The sequence below is a fragment of the Psammomys obesus genome, unplaced genomic scaffold (assembly GCF_907164565.1).
Source record: "Psammomys obesus unplaced genomic scaffold, mPsaObe1.curated_primary_1811, whole genome shotgun sequence".
Lineage (NCBI taxonomy): Eukaryota > Metazoa > Chordata > Mammalia > Rodentia > Muridae > Psammomys > Psammomys obesus.
In genome coordinates, this window is record NW_026590663.1 from 2117196 (window position 1) to 2138850 (window position 21655).

General features: G+C 41.9%; 2 protein-coding genes across 2 annotated transcripts in view; one reads left to right on the plus strand and one right to left on the minus strand.

Moving 5' to 3' along the window:
* Fam3c (FAM3 metabolism regulating signaling molecule C) overlaps positions 1–384 on the minus strand; it is a 44575-nt gene extending 44191 nt beyond the window's left edge. Inside the window, exon 1 of the mRNA XM_055608162.1 lies at positions 308–384. The gene's annotated coding sequence lies outside the window, so the exon portion shown is untranslated. The remainder of the gene's footprint in view (positions 1–307) is intronic.
* Positions 53–20672, plus strand: LOC129677514 (sterile alpha motif domain-containing protein 1-like). The gene is made up of 3 exons (XM_055608139.1): positions 53–682; positions 3528–3757; positions 19931–20672. Exons 1-3 carry the CDS (start codon positions 53–55, stop codon positions 20172–20174), a joined length of 1104 nt encoding a protein of 367 aa, XP_055464114.1. The 3' UTR covers positions 20175–20672.
* Positions 20673–21655: the final 983 nt, after the last annotated feature.

The following is a 21655-nucleotide window of genomic DNA, read 5'->3' on the forward strand; positions in this document are numbered from 1 at the left end:
CCTAAACTTCGGGAGTGAGTCAAGGCGGCCCTGCACGGAGTTCAAGTCCAGCATGCCGGTCCATCCCTTCCTGTTCCCTGGGAGCGCTCAGCCCGCGGGATTCCGACCGCCAGGGGCAAACCGGCGCCCGGGTGCAGCCCGACCCGGCGCCAGGCGCAGACGCCGCTATGCGGGCCGCGATGCTCCGCACGGCCGGGCCCCGCTGCAGCCGCGCCCCGGGTCGGGGTGCCAGGCAGCCGGCGTGCAGCCCCGCGCCCGCCTCCACGCGCCCAGCCGCGCCCAGCCCCGCCGCCCGCCCGAGCCTCACCCGCCTGCGGCCGTCAGTCCTGCCGGAGGCCGACGGCAGCCTCCGCCGCCTCCCGATCGCGCCGACCGCGCCCCGCCTTCCCCCGGCTCCCCCGTCCGCTCGCGCCCGCCCGCGCCGTGGAGGAAGCCAGCTCGCGCCGAGCCTCCTCCCCACGCTTCCCGCCGGGGCCGATGGGCCGGGCCGCCGCGGAGCCGCGCACGCCCCCTGGCGGTGGAGGACCGAGCCGACGCGGGGGTGCGGGGAGGAAGGGCCGCAGCGGCGCAGCTCCAGGGTCCCCTCTGCCACTCCAGCCCCGCGTGGCTCAGTCTGGACCTGCCACGTGGGAGCTGCAGCGGCCGCCGCGAGAAGCCGAGTGGCACCCGGGGAGGAGGAGAGGTGAGTCAGCGCCTCCGCCCTTCAGTCACAGAATCTCAACCTTTCCCGCGGCAGTTTGAAATGCCCAGCCCCATTATAGACTTGGATCAGACTAGGATCATAGGGAATCTTCTCTTGACTCCTGGAAACTAGGTAACTGATCACAAACATCCTATAGGCATATCAAATCCTGCAACCCTGAATGATCTATCCAAGAGGAAGGTTACTGCTTGCATGTTGCATGCAATTTCTTTTTACAAATTATCACCAATACGACAAATGTTCTTTTGCAAGACTGTAGGGGTAACTGGGAAAGGAACACAAGTTTTCGTATACACAATCTAAGTATACAATAATATTCCTAGTTTCAAATCCGTACCTGAATAATTAGCAACTATTAACTTATTTCTTTGGAAATCGGGATAAATTATGGGAGTAAAAATTAAATTATAATGAAGTTTGTACTATAGCAATTAGGTTAACAAATTTCAGCTTTCCTCCAAAAACATAAAACACACAACCTAGAAAAGAACTATGAATTCTGATGCTTCTGACCAGGAAAGGCAATGAAACAGCAAACAGCCGAGCACCTTCTGAAGGTCCAACACTTTTCCAGACCTTTATCATAGTTACTTGCCTTCGTTACTTAGTTACTGCGAAGAAACTCTATGACCAAGTCAATTCTCATGGGGTGTTTCTTTGTTTGTTTGTTTGTTTGTTTGTTTAGCATTTAGTTGGGGGCTTTGTTATGGTACCAGCGATAGTGGATGATCATCCTGGTGAGAAGTAGACAGGCATGCTGCTGGAGCAGTAGCTGGGAGCTTTACACCCTCATCCACAGACAGCAGACGGAAAGCAGTAGACACTGCTGGGCTGGCTTTGGCTTTTGAAACCTCAAAGCCCACCTCTAGTGGCTCACCTCCTCCAACAAAGCCACACCTCCCAGTCCTTCTTAAACAGTTCCGCTAACTAACAACTAAACATTCAAATATATAAACCCATGAAGGACAGAGGCATTCTCATTCAAAGCACCACTCCCTTAATGTATGTGTCCTCATGTTTACTCTAAGCAGGAATCTATATATTACTTTAATGAATTAATGAACCAAGACATAAAAGTTATTTCTAAATCGCCTGCTGAAAATTTAAGTTGTAAATTTGGATTTCCATCCAATTCCCCCAGCCACAAACAAAAAGCAATTGGTTTTTACAGTATCAAAAAGCCATAACACTTAATGTATACATGCCTGCCCTCTACTTCCTGTATCCCACTAAGAGAATTTATGAAGCCTCTTGAGCAGGAAGATAAGTTCCTGTTTGGGAATGAGCTTTTTCCTCTCTAACTTAACAGACTATATTCCTAAATATAGTTAGGAAACTATATTTGTCACATGCAATACTTGCTCCTAAAGTCTGTTTGATCTCCTATTCCCAACATACAATAATATACAATAATAATAATATACAATATAGCTCAGAATCCTTTCTTTGGTCACCAATGAATTTAATAAATGATTCACAACAACATTGTTTTGTTTTGATTCTTTGAATAGAATAGAACCAAACTATTCCCAAAACGTGCTGCCTACAGTGTGTAAGAATCCATGTGCCTGTGTATATGTTTTGTGTTAAAATGTACAGATGGTGATTTTTTTTAAGTCAATAAATCACTTCTTTAGAATGAAATGTCACTTAGCCTGTTTTGTGGATAAGTCAGGCTAACTTCCTATGTTTTGTTTCTCTAGGGTAGGGAGATGAGAGCAGAGCTCAGGATTAGTGGTCACAGCTAAGGGGAGTGCAGGGAAATTTACAGCTCTGGGAGGTGCTAATCAACAGGGCGTTACGTGTGTTATAACGACAGGCAATCATCACTTTTGTTCTAGAGCTCATGGGGCATGTGCGCTTACTATGTGCCAGCACACACTGCATCTGCTTATTCATTTAATCCTATAAATACAGAGCAGGGAGGAGGCAGTAGAAGGAAACTATGCCCGGAGTCAGACTGCTCAGACCTCACAGGGCCAAGCTGCAACCCATATGAGTAACTTCAGAGTCCCTCTCTTTGGCTCGCTTAAGAAGACTATTCTTGGGCCGGGCATGGTAGCACATATCTTTAATCTCAACACTTGAGAGGCAGAGAGAGGGGAATTTCTGTGAGTTCAAGGCCAGCCTGGTTTGTGGGGCCTGTGGACCGTGTCACCAGGGAATCTGGCATGGAGTTAGAACACATTGGAGATGTATCCAAACCCTAGGAATCTCTGTCTTGAGATTGGCAGAACTCTCCCTCCCAGTTCTGTCCCAGCATGCCCTGGCGCACATAGTCTCGATCCCCTATGTCTGCAATTTTTGGAGTATTCACATAGCCTGGCACGAAGAATTCCTCTCCGTGCAAATAAAGCATCACCAACACCCCAGCTCCAACCAATGATATGCTCCCACCCTGGAATCCCTTCCCACTCCTCCAAGGTTTATACTGGCTCAAGCTGTTTCACCAGCTAGCATCTGAGAGTTGCTGCATCTGAGCTAAAAGGTTGTAACACTTGGAGAGCTGCTCCAGAGAGGGCTTTCTCTCTCCAGGCATTCACCCATAGACCTGAACCCTCAGACCCACCCAGCTAGGCTTCCTTTCTTCCTCAAGTGCATGGACACTGCAAAGGAGGGAAGTCACCCCAGGGCTACTATTGCTCATAAGAGCTGTAACACTGAAAACTACAGGGAAGGACTTCTCCCTCCCCTCCAGAATGGAGACTTCTACCAACTGAAAACTGTGGGAGAAGGACTTCTCCCCACAGTCCTGCTGTCCAGACTAGATCCTTCAAACTCACTCCACCTTATCTTCAGGCTCTGCCTTATCTTCCCCATACAGTGGTGCCTGAATGCCCTGAGGGAGGAATCAAAGAATAGAACCACACTGCTTTACATAGTGAGCTCCAGTACAGCCAAGACTACAAAGACACTCTATCTCAGAAAAGAAGAAGGAGAAGGAGGAGGAAAAGAAGAAGGAAGGAAAGAGGAAGAAGAAGAAGAAGAAGAAGAAGAAGAAGAAGAAGAAGAAGAAGAAGAAGAAGAAGAAGAAGAAGAAGATGATGATTCAAGGTTAGTATAGTGGTGCACAGCTTTAGTCCCAGCACTCTGGAAAGCAGAGGCAGGCAGATCGCTGTGAGTTCAAGGCCAAGCCTGCCAAGGCTTCACAGAGAAACCCTGTCTCAAAAGACAAAACAGAAAAAGAAACAGAAAAGAAAAGAAAAGACATTCATCCTCAATTCAATGGGTGTGTGGTTTGAGATAAAACTGTTATCTGTAATTATAAAGGGTCCATCACATTATTTTAAACATAAAACTTATTAAAAAGCCTCAGGATGTTAGTTAACTGAAATAAGCCATTTGGAATCATTCTTGTGTATTTAGAAGAATAGATTTTATATAAATATGGCCATCAAAGATTCCAGGCACCATAAAGTAACTCAATCCAGGGTACTGAGTGAGAGACTACCGTGTGGGGAAGGAGGGTAAATATCTCCAAATCAGAGCAGTAACCCCCAATAAGGCATGAACTACGGTGAGTGTGATGTATCTTGCATTCCAACCTGTTCTGGTTTGGGTTAGTGTCCCCAGAACCATGTGCTAAAGTCTTGGTTGCCAGTCTGTGATACTGGTGGCTCTGTAAAAAGTAAGGTCTAGGTGAGGAAGTTAGCTTGCTAAGGGTCATTGGGAACCCAACCATTTTCTTTCTTCCTTCCTTCCTTCCTTCCTTTCTTTCTTCCTTTCTTTCTTTCTTTCTTTCTTTCTTTCTTTCTTTCTTTCTTACTTACTTTCTTTCTTTCTTTCTTTCTTTCTTTCTTTCTTTCTTTCTTTCTTTCTTTCTTTCTTCTTCTCTGACACTGTGACAGCAGTAGCTTCCTGCAGGTTTTTGAGCTTATAATTTAATATAAACATATTTTTATGTGTTAAAGTATTTCTCCTGGCCAGCTCCTGCCTTGAGGTCCTGCCTTGACACTGGCCCAAAAGCTGAATCAATCTAACCAACCTGGATACAAACCTACATAACTCTGAGCTAAAATAAATCACTCCTCCTTTGAGTTGATAATCTCAGGAACTGTATGCCCTGACAGAAAGCTAACACGGCCACACCTAATTCTCTGAGCTAAATGAATCCCCAAAGTGATGCTGGACAATGACAATACACCTACCCAGATGAAACAGCCGACAGCATCTTGACATAACACACATTTGTTTTGTTAATTTCTAAGGTAGTTTTTAAAATAGTAGTCAATAGTGTAACCGTAGTTTGTTAAGAGTTAGGGACTGGCCAATGCTAGAAGTAAGATTACTTTAAAATCACACACACACACACACACACACACACACACACACACACAAGTAATCTTAATGTGTGTGTATGTTTATATTGAATTATAAGCTCAAACTGTGAGAGGTAGCCAGAAAATTATCTTGCTTTAAAAGAAGGTCAGGAAGCATAACAGTTTAATGAAAATACAGAGTAAAAATAGCCATACATATTGGGTAAAATATAAAACAGAGGTTTAATTTAAAGCTATGATTCAGAATTTTTATAACATGGTACATTCAGAATTCCTAACTTTGTCCTTGCTCATAAGATGTTAGTTAACTTAAATAAGTCATTTGACCTATTAATTATAAATTATTAATTGATTAAAAATAATTATTAATTACAACAATTATAAAAACGTTAGAATGTTGATGGTTTTCACAGCACTATATTTTGGTACACACCCAATACTCTCCACAAACTAAGGGGTTTAATATATATGTGTGTGTGTGTGTGTGTGTGTGTGTGTGTGTGTGTGTGTGTGTGTGTTATAATCATTTGCCTTTGCATAAAACCCATAGTTTGGTTATTTTGATGATATAGTTTCCATTCTGCTTCTAGGGTGTCTCTCAGTGTATGAAAACAGTATGTTTGTCTAACTTATAGATTAAATTAGATGATACAGTGTATAAAGGTGACCTACATTTTGAAAATGTATTCAAGTAGTGACTACAAAGTAAATTCCCTGCCCTTAAAATTATTTGCAGATTTATATTACAAACAATTATTAGGATTATTAGTGGATCCCTCAAATAATACTTTGCAATTCTGCCTCATAAAATATCACCTCCTAGAAAGTTTATGACTAAATGCCCTAATTTTACGATGCTTTATGAAAGGTTAATATGGTACCATTATGTATGTAATGCTGAAAAGAGATGTAGAAACCATGGATCACATTAAACACATGAAAAAAGAGACACATATCCACATATGTGCATGCTCAGAGATATAGGCAAACAAATGTGCACTATACATACACAGAAGCATATAATATGTCTAATATGTTCATAGTCTTTAAGGTATTTTAAACCTTATATTTGTCAGGGGCTAGAGAGACGGCTCAGCTGTTAAGAACACTTGTTGCTTTTGCAGAGGGCCTGGGTTCAGTTCCCAGAACCCACATGGTAGTTCACAACCAGCCATAACTCCAGGGGCTGAGAACCCCTCTTTTAACCTTTGAGGGTGCCAGGCATGCCTGTGGCACACGCACATATATGTAAAACACATAAAAATAAATATATCCAATTTTTTAAACATGTATTTGTCAGACTTTTAAAGTAAATAGCTTAAGTATTTTTCACTGCTATGGAGCAAATGGGAAAATATGACTACACCTTTGACATTCAGGTATCTCTCAATAAAGAAAATTAAGTAAGTCTCGAGTCAGCTAAAAACACTTTTGTCCTCATTCCATTAAAAAAAAAAAAAAATTGGCCAGAAAAGCTTCACAAAAAAAGCAACCGAACAAGTATCAAATAAAGTTGTGTTATCCTAAGACACAATTGCTCATGACTGCAACTTCATTTCTGAAGACGTGATATGGAAACCCTTTAAACACAAAAGGACTCAGGCTGTTTTTATTAAACATTAACTTCTCTAGTTACATTAAATTGCAATGCACTCTTTGCTTTGAAAGGCAGGGCAGTAGGAATATGTGTAACAAAATACCACCCAATTGTTCGTACCCCATTAAAGATTGTTCTCTATTGAAATTACTTGCAGGCAGATTAGCAACAATGTAGGGGCCAAAATCCCACATGTACAGAACAGGACTAAGAAATACACAAAGAGCAGAACAGATAAAATAAAACAGAACTTGCTGATACATTGCTTGGGCTCCTTCTGTAGGTTTTTCACTGGGCATTCCCCACTGTTAAATTTGTGGAGCCCCTTTCTAACTAGTGTTAGTTCAGTTGCTCCTGTTAGATGGAAATGCTGGACTGCTGTTTTGCTGCACTGACTCTCAAATGCTGGCATTATTCCATGTGTAACATGTCTTTCCTTGATGTATACTTGTGACCTAAATATAGAACAGGAATTGCCTCATTATCCTTCTCTATGGCTTTTTAAATTGCTTTACAAATTCTAGGTTAATGTCTATTGCATTGTCTTCATTGCTTCCACTCCCACAGTAAGAGAATTCATACTCATGTTCCTCAATGTTTCTTCTAATTTGAATCTTCCATAATACTATTTCAGACAAATTTAAGTAACCCAGTGCATTATCAGTTATTTTTGTGTTTCTGTAACCAAAATACCTGACCGGGAGTTGCGGGGAGGGGGGGGACATGGAAGGAGATTCATATTGGCCCATAATCTCAAAAGGATTTCATTCTACCATTGCAGGGCACCAATAGCACAGCAGTGGACTGTTTGGTTCAAGTTCATTTCCACAGAGACCATCCACATCTAAGCTATTCTGCCTGTATCCTGACTGAATATGAAAGCTTTGTTATGAATCCTTTGTGTCTATGTGTGTGTGTGTGTGTGTGTGTGTGTATGAAATATTTTCTGTAGAACTGCTGTGGTCTCTTTGAGGCTTGAGTTTGTATTTTAATATGTAATTTATTTCCCCAGAGAAGGTCTGCTCAAATATAGCATCTGGCATTTTGTATCATTCCATTCAATAGTCAAATTTTCCATCTCTATTCATGAAGCCAAAGCCAAAGAAATTGCTCACTTCACTGAAAAGAAGGAGAAGGAACAGCAGTGGGAATTATAAAGTCTAAATTCCAAAGTCAACTCAGCGTCCCAACGTCCCAAGTTCTAAATCCCATTCCTCCAGGCCACTGCCCTGCCCCATCCGGTGGTAATGTTGACAGGCTTGAGATAACAGGGGTGCATTTGGAGTTAGAAAGAGGAATTTGGATCCTGGTTCCACCCATTAACACCTACACAGTGACTTGAAGCAAACTGCTTGGTCTGTCTAAGGCAGTGTTGTACCTGTAAATTAAAACAGTAACAATTCTCTCCCTGCTTTTAATATAGCTTTTAGTATGAAATGAAACTCACCTTATGTCTATCTGTTGTCAGAAGATGCATCTTTTGGCAACTTCTCCCTGATTTGCATGCAAATGTACCAGTTTGTACAGCCGTTGGTTGTACTTATTTGCACTTACCTTACATGTCCTCAGGGCTCCAGAGAGTTATTCTAGCAGTTTTGTCGTTATCCTTACATTCCTTATATATTCCTTCCATCCCCTTCTCATGGTCAGCCCTGAGTCACAGCAGGGGGCTTGTAAGAACCTTCTCCCTTCCTTACCTCCAGCAGGCACATCTCCCTCTCCAGGACACACCCACTGGTGCTCACACACAGGCTCATCCACGACCCTCTCCCAAGACACCAGAGGCCACACATTTACTCTCTATGCCTGTAACTTAGCATCTAAGCAGCACCCTGCCAAATGCTTAACTTCTGTGCCAACCCCTCTCATGGTTCTTAGAGATGCCCTTTAGCAATTTTACCAGAGCCTTTTGTTTTTCACGAAACATTTATGGTGCAATTTCATTATAGAGCTGCTCACCTGCTATCCCTGAGGAATTCTGAAAAACTAGTTGAATATTTCCACCACCAAAACACTGTCAGGAACACAGCAGGCCCCTAACCCCTTGTGTCTATTGAACTCATAGGCTCAATACAGAACAATTTTGAGTTGTATATGAATCCTGAAATGTTTTAATGTATCTCATTTTCAAGACAATAACTACTCCCTGGTGAAAAGCAGCCTGTTATACATTACTGCAATTTTATCACTTCTGATATGGGCTTTTGTTTTTTCCAATGTAATTTTTTTTCCATTTGCCAGTTTGTTATCCCCAAAACTAAGAGTTGGAAAGAAGGTAGATGTGGTTATAAAAGGACTTGAGAAGTTAGTGGCAATAAAGTAACTCTGTAGCTTCACGGTTGAGATGGATTCAGAAAATCAATATGTGATCACATTACGTAGAACAAACTCACACAGAGAAACAGCTACTGGAAAACCTGAGAACAGGGCATTGGATCCATGTTAACACCCCAGCTATAGAACTTCACTAGACGTACACTAAAACCTTACACTAACTCTATGGTGGCTGACGCCTGGTATGTTCATCCAGGACTGCAGGAAGGGAACATAGGACAGTGTTCTGTTGGCTTTGGCTCTACTCAGTCCCCTGTTGCTGGTATTGCCTATTCACCTGTCTTGCAGTCTACCTGTGTTTCCTTCCCAGTAAAGACTAATTATCAGCGCCATCACTTTATTATCTATAGACTAGGGGTCTTCTCAGCCAAAGTCATTGAACCAGCCCAACTGGAAGGTTAGGTCTCTATAGAGGCCAAAGAATCCATTCTCTTGACAAAGATTTTTTCCCCCATTCTAGCAGCTGATTTACTTGGAGGTTCAGTGGAGATTCCTTCTTTACCTTTTCCAGCTTCTGGTGGCTATAGCTCTTCCTTAGTTTGTGGTGACTATTCTAGTCACTGCACCTATTTCTCATGATCTTTTTTTTTTCTTCCTTTGTTTTGGATCTTCAAAGACGTATCATTATTTAGGGCTTACTTAGGTAATCTGGGGTATGCTGGTTAATTTTGCATTAATGTGACAAAAAGAACTGACAAGGGGAAAACTTATAGAAAAACTTATATAAGCTCACAGTTTCAGAAGGATTTCATCCCATCATGGCATAGAGGCTCAGTTGTGGTGGATAAAACCATGTGGAAGAGGCATGTTCACCAGCACTAGACCAGGAAGGAGAGAGTGGCTGAACCTAGGAGCCAGGATGTTAGCTTCAAAGACTTGTCCCATGGGACCTACTTCCACAAGGTAGGCTCCTACCTACTAAAGCACCCATAGCTCTCTAAAATACATCATCTCATCGGGCAGAGATGAAGTGCTCAAAACATGAGACTGTAGGGAAATTTCAGATTCAATCCATAACACAAGACATTCCCTCCCAGACTCAGTAGTTTTCCGTTATGGAGTAGAAAAGAACAATCTTATTGAATATTATCTTGAAGGAACCTGTAACAGGTTTATGTCCTTCCACAATGCCAGAATTTGTCAAATAACAAAGAATTTACAAGCTCTGGTGGTTTCTGTAGCAGCACTTTCTCAAATAATCCTGCCTTCCTTGGTCATCTGACTGAGACAAATGTAGGTTCTTGTATTATTATTAACTACTAATATTAATTCTCGTGTCATACGCCACACAGTAAATGCATATGTATAGTTTCAGAATGAACACACGATAGAGCGGCCCAGGCAGAGCTCAAAAGATTGCTGCAGTAGGCTGAAAGAAAGGCAGATAGAGTGCGCATTGATGAGATAAGGAACCTAGAACTAGCTGCAGGGCATAAACGGCTTTGAGACTGCGGAATAGTCAGATTTTACAGCAAAGCTGCAAAATTAAGTACAGCTGCGAGGTAAAGGACAGAATGTGGGTCTAAGGGCAGGAAATGCTAGGTTTGGGTCCAGATGGGAGAAGAGATAGACCAGCAGATGGCATTCAATAAAATACATTAGCATCAGGAGAGCCATGCTGAAGCCCAAGGAAGGGCCAGTCAGTCCTGAGTCACGTGACCATTGGCCCTGGATGCATACACTATCAGCCATCACGGTGTTAGATACCCATCACTTTGTGTGAGGGTACCAACCTTTCCATGATCTGGTATATCCAGTAACTTCTTGTCTTTTTTGATTTGTTTTGTTTTTCAAGACGGGATAGGGGTGGTTCTCTGTGTAGCCTTGGCTGTCCTAGACTTGCTTTGTAGAGAAGACTGGCCTGGAACTCACAGCAATCTGCCTGCCTCTACCTCCTGAGTGCTGGGATTAAAGGTGTGCACCATCGCACCTTGCTCCTTGTTTTCTTTATATGATTTTAATATACTCATAGGCCCCTGTTGTTATGCCTAGTTCGTGAACCCCCACTGTAAATACATGAGGTTTTTTAATTGTATACATGTTCGAACACAGGATGCAAACTTCCTGTGGAAACAGGAGAGGAATGTGGCCCCAAGGTCTAGGGGTACAGAGTTTTCAAAGGGAAAGAAAAGCAAGCAGGGACTTACATGCTTTGGCATTACATGATTGGGTAAGGGAAATTGACTTTTGAAATGATTGGTCCACTTTAGGCACCAAGACTACAAACAGTTCTGGCCTGGTCATATGGGCCAGTTTCTAAGCAACTGTATAATTAGTGGGCAGGAAAGAATGCAGTGAGGCTAGTTCTTCTCCTCAGGGCATTAAGGCTAGACATATCTCCATTTGGCTGGCCTTGGTTCAGGCCTGTGCAATAACCTTTAAAATAATAGCCACTGATTTTAATCCTTTGGTCTCTCATTCCCCCCTTCCCATGATCATTTGAAGACCCAATCTTGGGTCTTCCAGATATGACCCTTAGAATCCCACATATTTACCTTTCTGAAATGGAGTCTGAGTACCATTACTGTATTGCTCCCAAGCATTCCTTCATGAAAGCCATCAAGTGATTTAAAATACAAGGCCAAAAATAAAAATCAAAATGAGTAGGGGTCCCTTCAGGGTGGACATAGGGGTAGTAAGCAAGGAGAACTATTATACCAGGATTTAAACCATCCTCTGAAATGTTTTCTCTCTAGGGTCTCTCCAGGATTTTAGCCCAGTTGCTGCAATACTAGTTCCTATGCCAGCTAAGCAGGTGCCCAAGATATTACCTAATGTCAGGGAGCCCCTTTTGACTTAGCATTTCAGCCTGCTAGGTGGGATTTTGGGCCAAGGGTATCATCTTCTGAAACTACTTCAGTGCTGACAATAGGACTGTTGGCATCAGGGACTAGGAAGGCTGATATGCCAGTCATAAGGCTGGGCAATGGGGCAGTCCTCAGAAGTGTCTAGTCAGTTGATTCCCCTGAAGAGGCAGGGAGCAATCATGTCAGCTTCCAGCAAGTCTAGATTTCAGCTTGAAGTCCATAGCTGATCCAGAAATAGAGTCAAACAGATGAAAATCTGCTGAGACAAATTCAGACTAGAGACAGAAATTAAAATTTGTCTATTAAATGGGAAAAGTGAGGAATCCCAAGACCAGGGGAAAAACTCATATGTGGTCTGTTTGTGCTATGCCAGATCTCATGACTTTTTGGTTTCCTGAGGCTCACATGAATTTTTAGTTTACAAATGAAAATATATTAAAAAACTCAGATAAGTAACATATCAGCAAATCTAATATAAACAACATTCTGTGAGTAACAGGTAAAACTACATCCAATGAAATGAGCATCAGTTCTTCTTAGCTGTTTGTTTTGTAACCTTTATAATCAAATTAGGTGTGTCCACGGTCTGAAACGATAACACTTCTGTGGGCACAGCTGTTGGTAATCAGTCACCAATGGAGCTTGGTCACTTTTTGTACATTCATCATCTACTTTTAGCCCCCACCTCCATGACACACTGGAAAGTAGGCAGAAATACATTAATGGCTTTAGTGCTAAACCCTGGATGTTTGGACTTTCCTTAACAAAACAACTAGAAGGAGTATGTTTAAGATATTCCTGTGTCAAAGTATGCCTCAGAAATGGCAGATATTAAGAATACCATAGAAAAAGCTATGGCTTTTGTGTCAAACATACACATTAAACAGATGTTTTTAACATGATGAGAAGCACCTTTAAGTCTATTTACAGAGGATAACCAAAGGAAATTAAAATCTCAAGCTTGTAACTGAATAATAAACAATCAGTGCTCCATCAACTTATCAGAACTATATTGATCAATGTCAAAACTCTGAACTTCTGAAATCTTATAACAACATAAGCACAACAGTAGCAAAGAGGGGGGGAGAAATCTAAAATAGCTCCCATTTTCAATATGCCTTAAATCATTTTTCTATATCATTACAACTCATATTCATATTACCTTAAAACACCTACTTAGACTCTCCAATTTTTCTTGCATTTATCAACCCTGAAACATTTTCCCAGACCAAACAACACTCTCTAAATTCTCACAACCTAAAGTCCTATATCCTCAGACCCTACATAAACTCCACATCTTTCTATCCAGCTATTTATCATAAGACATAGGCAACTAACATGAAGCCTGTGAGCAAAGCAAACTTGTTTGCCTTTCTAAATAAAGGATCTAGTACCTAGTAGTTCTAACTAGCTAATGAACTGACCAGTGAACTAACAGTGGATCTAATTGTTCTTTAGCTGTAAAGCTACCATAAGCTTAGGGTAACCATCAATGTGATCAGAGACCTGAGAAGGATAAATTATAAGCTAAATGAATGTGCCAATCTATGTACTAATCAAAATGACAGAGATGACTAGTTAGTCCATCAACCAGGCAGTGTCCCTGGTTCCTGTGGTCTCATGACATAATGAGCAGAGGTGGTCCAGCCAGGCACAGAAAATGAGAGACTGCTTCTGTGGAAAAAAGGGAACACGAGAGATTGACCTCTCCTTGCTTCCCGCAATGTGAAACAATGACTCCCCATGTGTCCACAGCTTTGTCCATAGTTTAGGCTGGCCCTAAACTGGCCCTAGCAGTGGGCCAGTTATGGCAGTCTTGCCCAGTGTTGGCATGCCACAATCCAGAGTCAAAGTCATCTATCTTGCCCAAATCTTCTCAGAGACCTTGGGGAGCTACTGCCAGGATTTTGGGACTCTGTCACAATAAGCTTACACATGTTAAAATGGCATATTCATCAGATCTCTGACAAGCTTGAGGGCCAGCATATCTGAGTTTTTCTTTGGCTATCTTTAACATCAGCTCTAAACTGCATCCTATAAAACAGAATGCTGTAAACTCTAATTCTCGCATATTTCTTAGATATATGTTTTAGGACTATATTTCAAGTAGATCTATATAGGCAAACTTCATAGTTACCCTTCCTAGGCTTAACCAAAAAAACAAAACAAAACAAAACAAAACAAAAAAACCTAAATAAAGAGACTAGGTAAAGCTCAATCTTGTACTCAACTGCAGTCCTTAACATAACTTTAAATCTGCTCTTTCTGAACTAAAATCAAAGCAAAACTTTTAATCAGACACAGTTCATAAAGGGGCAAGCAAATCTTGTTGATCCTACCACATTGCATTAAAACTGAGCAGCAAAAAGCTTAAAGGACAAAAGTTGCACATACCTCTAATCAGAGAACTGAACACAGCTGGCAGTCCTAAACTAAGATGGTGGCAAAACCATGGCTCCACCATCTTTATCTCTGAACCAACATGGCAGCTAGCCACATGTAACTGAACACAGCTGGCAGCCATAAACAAAGATGGCAGTAAAATCATGGTTCCCCCCTCTATTCCTGAACCAACATGGCGGCTAGCCACGTATTGCCACAGAGTGTGGCTGACAATATAAAACATAGCCATTAGGTGTAGCTGATGACATTGCTACCTCCCATCGTACAGCAAGCTCTGTGGAACATTCACAATTTCCCATAACCAGAAGTTCTAACATTGTAATCAAATAAGTTTTAGAACCAACTATATAACAGAACAGTACAGAATAATTTTAAACTGTATGAACTATTCTGGCCACAGCAAACCTATCGGCCAGAATTCTTCCCCCTTTAAAGAGCATAAGGAAACATTTTGCATTGAAGAATCACCAGGCTTTTAAATGAAGAACAAGATATTTTACAGTTCTTTCTCAAATCATATCTACAGGTATGAAGAACCAAAGCAAATACAGTTCATATGCCCTCTGCCTTTCCATGCATACACTGTACCTTCGGTAACATTCTATATACCTTCAAGTTAGCTTTTCCTAACTCTGTTCTTTTGGTTTAACCAGACATTCTTACTTTAGACAAGCTATTCTTTAATATCCTGGTCTCTTGCTTTCTCTCTTGCTTTTCAGACAGCATAAAAACTCCCATCAAAATCCTTTCCATCCTGACATGATACTGCCAGAGCCCAGTGTGAGCTTATTTTTCATAGGCAAACCAAAAACAGGTCACATCAATACAAAAAGAAGTTCCGGAACTACCAAACTCCTTTTCTAAAATTACTTCCTGTAGCAGATATGGTCCAAGGTCACACAAACAAGCTTTAAGGAATTTGGAGTAAGTTTTAAGGAACTTGGCGAAACTTCCACTTTTCTCTTTCTCAAGGTTAACGTCAAGGTGAAAACATGATAAACAAAGCAGCTTAACAAACAAGCAGCTCTCCACATGATACACTGTAAAAACTGCAATTTTCTCAATTGGCTCAAACAGTATGGCTTGGTTTCATTTGGTAAAATTAATAAAACAAATACCAAAAGTTTTTTCTTTTTCTTCCCGGAAGGGACAGAGAAACTATCCCAAGTTTTTTGTTATGCTGCCTAAGCTCATTATTTAAAATGCCTGATAAACTTTAAAATGTTTCATAGCCTTAAACATTTAAACATTCCTCAAAACCTGTTTTTGAAATATCAAAATAAAGTACCCTCTTTAGGAATGAAATCACAAAGCATGAACATAATTTTAAAAATCAAAACCAGATTTTACAACACAAACTCACCAGTGCAAACAATCCACCAATACCAATATGGAATGAGCCTTGTCTTCTTATTCTAAAAGGAAATAGAATGGTAAACAAAATTCATTTTGACTAAGAGGTTCTGTAATCTTTATTTTTCTTTCCCTTACCCACACAACATGGCAATCAAGATGGCGGAGTCACATCACATTCCATTGGGCAATCTACATTGTTGCTATTTAAACACATGTGTTTATAGACTTTATAAACACATAGGCACATATATATGTTCTAAATAAGAGTTTGAATTTAACCTTTAAACATACCCAATAACTCTTAATTTACAACCAAGACATACAGAGCATATTAACCATTTAAGATCAGTCAAAAACAAACATATGATGGCCATACATACATTTAAACCGACAAAACTGTTCTTACTTGATCTAAAACCAATGGTGGGATTCCATATCTACCAAAACTAACAGGTGGGATTCCTCATCCACCCCAGGGCCAAGGACTTTTCCTCTTGACCCTCATGGCTGTGAGTCTCAAGTGTGTCCACTCAGTCATGTCCCACCACTCCTACAGACACAGACACCTCGAGGCCTTTCAGAACAGAAAACAGAAAGGAGATGCAAACACAAATACTGCACAGAGACACTGAGACAAAAAACAGTCACCACCTGGCCAAGAGCAGTCCTGGACAGTTTCGTTCACATCTCCACCCTCGCATTCTTTCCCCCTCACATTCTTTCCTGACCCAGAGCACCTGCCAGTCCATTGCTGGTGGAAGCAGGGCAATGAGAACATCGCCCAGGTGGAGGCGTTCAGAGAAACAGGGGAGAGCTAGAGGAAGTCCCACAATGTCCGTCAGTTCGAGTCCCATCCGAAGAAATGAGAACGGTCACCACAGACAATGAATCACACTCACAGAAATGAAGCTATAGCCTCTGGCAAAAGTGAACCAAAAACCTGGCTTGTACCAGGGCTAATTTCCCGGGATCAAAACTGATTCCTCTGAGGCGGCCACAACATCTGCCTTAAAGAGGCTAAAACTGAGTTCAGACCAAGGCAGAGGCTTTCGGCAGCCACAGCTGAATTCACTGGAGTCCAGCAGCGACAGGTTTTACAAATCACACAAGCAGAGGCTCAAGAATACTTCACAAACATCCCTCCAGTCACATTCCAACTTTTTTATGCCTGCATGACTGGCAGGCCCAACTGCACAGGGGAGTGAGCCAAGGCGCCCAGTGCCACCGCTTCCTGGGAGCGTGGGGTGGGTGGGCGGCGGGACGCAAGAGCCCTTGCTGGGTAGCAAGGGGCATGGGATGGGAGTCCTCTCCCCAGGCTGACACCTCTCTGGAGCTCCAGCCGACGACGAAGTGCTCGCTGGGACCAGGCAGCCTGGGCCCAAAAGCGCTGGCCACCTGGAGCCGAGTGGGCATACTATTGGCACAGGTGATGCATTGTGGACCCAGCGGTATATTTTTCTCCTTCTAATTATTGGTGTTAAAAATTAACCTCTATAAAAAATTAAAGTGATTTTTCTTATTAATTAAACCAACTAGAGGCTTTAAAACGGCAAGAACTTGCTCTACATTTTAAGAATCTAAAGTCCTTTTTCAGTTGGTTTTTTTTTTTTTTAATCCAAAGCAAACTAAATATTATGCCCTTAAAACTTAGAGCTGGAAACATTTAATAGGGAATGATAATTTTGCTAGACAAAATTATTTTATCTGTTAAATCAAATTAATTATGAACAGCAATTATCACCACTCAGAAAGCAGCAAGGAAAAGTCTTGCCAAACTGTGGGCAGACCTTTATTTTCCCCAGCCCACTCTCTTTTTATTTTTGTCCACTAAGAGCCGTTAACCACCATTCTGCACTTATAAAACTACAGAATTTTGTATCTATCAAAAGTTACCACCTTCTGTTGATGTGATAGGTGCTCCCATAACCCATAATATTCATATGTAGAAGTCCTAATCTCTGAGTATAGAGCTTTGAGACTTCCAGATTTGGATTCAGTCCTGATCGGGGTGGGGGTGCGGGGCTGTCTGTTAAAGGGGGGCTCCGCCAAAGGATTGGAGCTTTTGTAAGATGATGCAAACTCACTCACAGGTTCTCTGCCTTGTGAGAGAACACAGTAAGATGTCGGCTTTGGGGCTGGAGAGATGACTCAGTGGTTAAGAGCATTTGCTGGACTTGCAGAGGACCTGTGCTTGTTTCATGCACTCACAGGATGGCTTGCAGTGTCCGTATCTCCAGTTCCAGGGAATCTGATGGCCTCTTCCGGCCTCTGCAGGCACCAAGCACACATGTGGTATATGTCCCCACACATGTGTACATGTGGGCAAATACTCATACATACAAAACAAAAACCAGCAAATCTTTACATTTTTTATTAGTTTACTTTATGCGTATGGATTTTTTGCCTGTGTATATGTCTGTGTCCCACATGCAAACCTAGTGCCCGCAGAGCCCAGAAGAGGGTGTAGATCCCCTAAAACCAGTGTCATAAAGGGTTGTGAGCTGCCAGGTGGGAGCTGAGGTTCAAACCTGGTTCCTCTGGAAGAACAGCCAGTGTTCCTAACCACTGGGCCATCTCCCCAGCCCCATGAATAAGTCTTTATAAAGCAGTAAGAGGAAGAAGAGAAGGAAGAGGAGGTGATATCAGCAGCAGCCACTCCCCAGCCAGGAAGGGAGCCCTCACCAGGAAATTAAATTCTCTGACACTTCGATCATGGATGTTCAAGCTATACAATATAAACCCCCAATCTATGCTGTTTCTTATGGTCACAAAGATCCATGCATTAGAGACATGGTTCCTGCGTGGGAAGTGATGGGGCTGTTCAGAGATAGAGCCTAGAGGGAGGTCTTTAGGTCATTGCAATGCATTCATGTCCTTGATGGGGGTAATGGGACTCAGACCTCTTTTATTCCTCTCTATTATCATTTTTTCTGGCTAAAGATGAGCAGTTGCAGGCCTATGTATCCTCATGGCTGTTATGTGCTACAAGCCCAAAGCAATACAATTCACCACAGACCTGAAACCTCTATGGAAACTATGAACCGAAGTTGATATCTTTTCTTGATAAGTTGGTTGTGTCAAGTTGGTTGTTGTGGCACAAAACTGATTAACATACGCCACTAAAGCTGATTAAGAAAGATAAAAACTGGGCTGGAATGATGGCTCAGAGATGAAGGGTGTGGCCTGAAATGTAATTCCTAACACCCACACGGGTAGCACACAAACGCCTAGAGTTGTATATTTGATACAACTCTTGAGTCCCCTGGCATTCACACGTGCATACTCACATATAGACTCAGGCAGATATGCATAACTAAAAATAAGAATGAATCTTAAATGAAATGAATCTTAAAAATGCATTAAAAACATAAACACTCGTAGAAAATTGCTGCATGACGTAGAAAGGACCAAATGGGATGAGGTTATTGTATGATGGGCACAGTGCTATTGTATGATGGAAGTGCTGCACTGTGGCTGTGCATTCAGTTTTCAAATCCCACCTGATCAAGGACTCTTCCACCACACATGAGCCTATTGTAAAACTTGCCCCAACCTTGGAGCAGAGTCAAGAATAATAGAAAGGGAGCAAAGAGGGGAGAGAGAAAATACTCATTAAGAAAAAAGAAGAAAAACAAGAGCCTCGGGTCTGAGACAAGAGAAAGCATTAGAACTGTGAGTGTCAATTTTAGTTCTGTGAACTTGGGAATGTAATTAACCTCTCCAAACCTCAATTTTAGTCTGAGTAAAACTCAGATAATACAAACTCTCACATTGTGTTCTGAGGACTGAATAAAAAAACGTATGTATAGTGGGGCCAATCTAGGTTTTGGTCACTTAAGACCTGGTCTTGTGAAGGTCAACCTTTCTGTTACTTCGGATGATATAAGAAGAGTGCCAGTCGAAGAACTCTATACTGTGATCTCAAGGGTAGGCCCTTATGAAGGCTAGGATCACCAACGTTTCTTACCAGAAAGTCAAGTCTCCAACAAAAACTCATCAAGATGGTGCATCCCTCGGGAGTTGTTACCATTGAGATCCAAGGGAACATCTGGGTTTGTGTCCTTTTCAAGTTGTGATTGTTCAGTTTCCCTTCTGAGTCTGTTACCAACACAGTTTTCCTAGAATAGTTTCTTATCCATTGTCCATTGCTTATGACTGGGGAGCCGAGTATAGATGATAAACTGAGCAGTGGAGCAGTTAGATAGAAAATACTTCACATCCTCTTTCTTATCAGAACAGGAGTTTTTTGGTATTTGATGTGAGGAAACTAATCAGCTGAACCATTTTAATTGCAGAATATTGTCCTAACAAGGCAGCTTGTCCTCTTCTGTGGTGGGGTGCTATGAGTTTTCCTCTGAGAAACATAGCATAGTAGCTGGGCATGGCGGTACACACGTTTAATCTCAGCATTCAGCAGGCAGAGGGGCAGGCTGACCTCTGTGTGTTTTAGGCAGCCTGGTCCACGAAGGGAGTTCCAGAACATCCAGGAAGAGATCCTGCCTCGAAAAAGAAGAAGAAGAACAAGAAGAATGAGAACAAGAAGAGGAGGAGGAGGAGGAGAAGGAGAAGGAGAAGGAGAAGGAGAAGGAGAAGGAGAAGGAGAAGAAGAAGAAGAAGAAGAAGAAGAAGAAGAAGAAGAAGAAGAAGAAGAAGAAGAAGAAGAAGAAGAAGGAAACAAAGAAAGAATAGTGTAGGAGAAAGTGCTTCAGCTTGTAACTCCATGACTCCATGATGGGGGTTCAAGGACAGAGTTTCCTCCTATTCATCTCATGACTTTGCAGACTCATCCAGCTTCCCTAAGTTGTTCTTCCTGTTGCCCCAAGTGCTTTCTGAGAGCCACCCTAGTTCTAAGTGGAGTTTCTGCCTATTAACATTATTTTCATTTATCCTCATCTACAGAACTATAAAAATGGGTTCTATTCCTTCTCATCTCTCACTACTCATCTTCAAACTAGGCCAGCTACACTTAATATGGGAATTATGCTCCCACTTGAGAAAGTGGCTGTTACTGTCGTATTTAGGTAGAATGCTGGTAAACTACCTTAACTTCTTGTAGTTGTGCTCAAATCTTCTGAAAAACCTTTCCTAAACTCCTGTGCACTGAGACTTGCTCCATCTCTTTCTGTCTGTTGATATCGCATTACTCATTATTTTTCAAAGATGTATTTGTTTGGATTAAACATATGAGTGTTTGCCTATGTGTATGTGTGTGTATACACTACATATTATATGTATGTATCAGCACCACATGCATGTCTGGTGCCCGCAGAGTACCGGATCCCCTGGTTAGAAGCAATTGTGAGCTGCAGAGTCAGTATGGAAAGCTGAAGTCCTCTGGAAGAGCAGCATGTGCTCTTAACTCCTGAGCTATCTTTCTGTCCCCTCACTATTTTACTACAGAAAGAAGCTCACTTCATGTTAAGTATGTATACTTGTGGATCCTCTCTTCCCTTGGGGGTTGTTGGCCACCAGCCCAGGAAGGCAGGAGGAACAGAAGGTGAAGGCGGCAAGACACACACTTCGAAGGACAAGAGCATGACAGAAATGACCTCCAGAAACCAACTCAGGGAGAGAGTTCAACTTTATTCAGGGAGAACAAATGCTTATAGTCCCTGGGGTGTGGACAGAGGCTCCCAGGATAACTGTACATGATTAGTTGGAACTAGGCACTTCAAGGATGCTTGATTTGCATTAAACAACACGGTCCTATCATGTGAACAGGAACACAATAATTATCCTGTAGGCACAGGAAAAAAAGAACTAGCAGGGAACTGTGTTAATGGCCATATATCAGACATGTTTAGAGGCATCTGTGCCTGACCTCTCCAGATGAGGTCAGGCAGATAATAGGAGGCCCTGATGGAGAGAGAGAGAGTCCTCCATCTAGCCCCGAGCTCAAAAAGGCCATCTAGACTGAAAGGACTGCATCCTCAAATAGCAGCATCCTTCCAACACATACTGGATAAAGTTGGTTTATATTTTGAGGTTTGTTTTTTTTTTTTTTTTCTTAGCACCCACTCTGACTCCCTAATAAATGAGATGGTGACTTACTGAATTTATTAATAAGCTTTAGGCTCAATAACTGGGCAGGTATACATTTATATAATATAGGTATACATTTATATAATTCTCAGTGCTAATCTTCTCTCCTCTCCCTCCTCTTCTCCTCCTCTTT

What these genes read in the sequence shown, in the direction of transcription:
- LOC129677514 (XM_055608139.1), top strand. Translation starts at nt 53, where the DNA reads ATGCCGGTCCATCCCTTCCTGTTCCCTGGGAGCGCTCAGCCCGCGGGA. An exon ending in GCACCCGGGGAGGAGGAGAG is followed by an intron (nt 683 to 3,527) that starts GTGAGTCAGCGC and finishes TTCCCCATACAG; the next exon opens with TGGTGCCTGAATGCCCTGAG. An exon ending in GAAGAAGATGATGATTCAAG is followed by an intron (nt 3,758 to 19,930) that starts GTTAGTATAGTG and finishes TGTGTGTTTTAG; the next exon opens with GCAGCCTGGTCCACGAAGGG.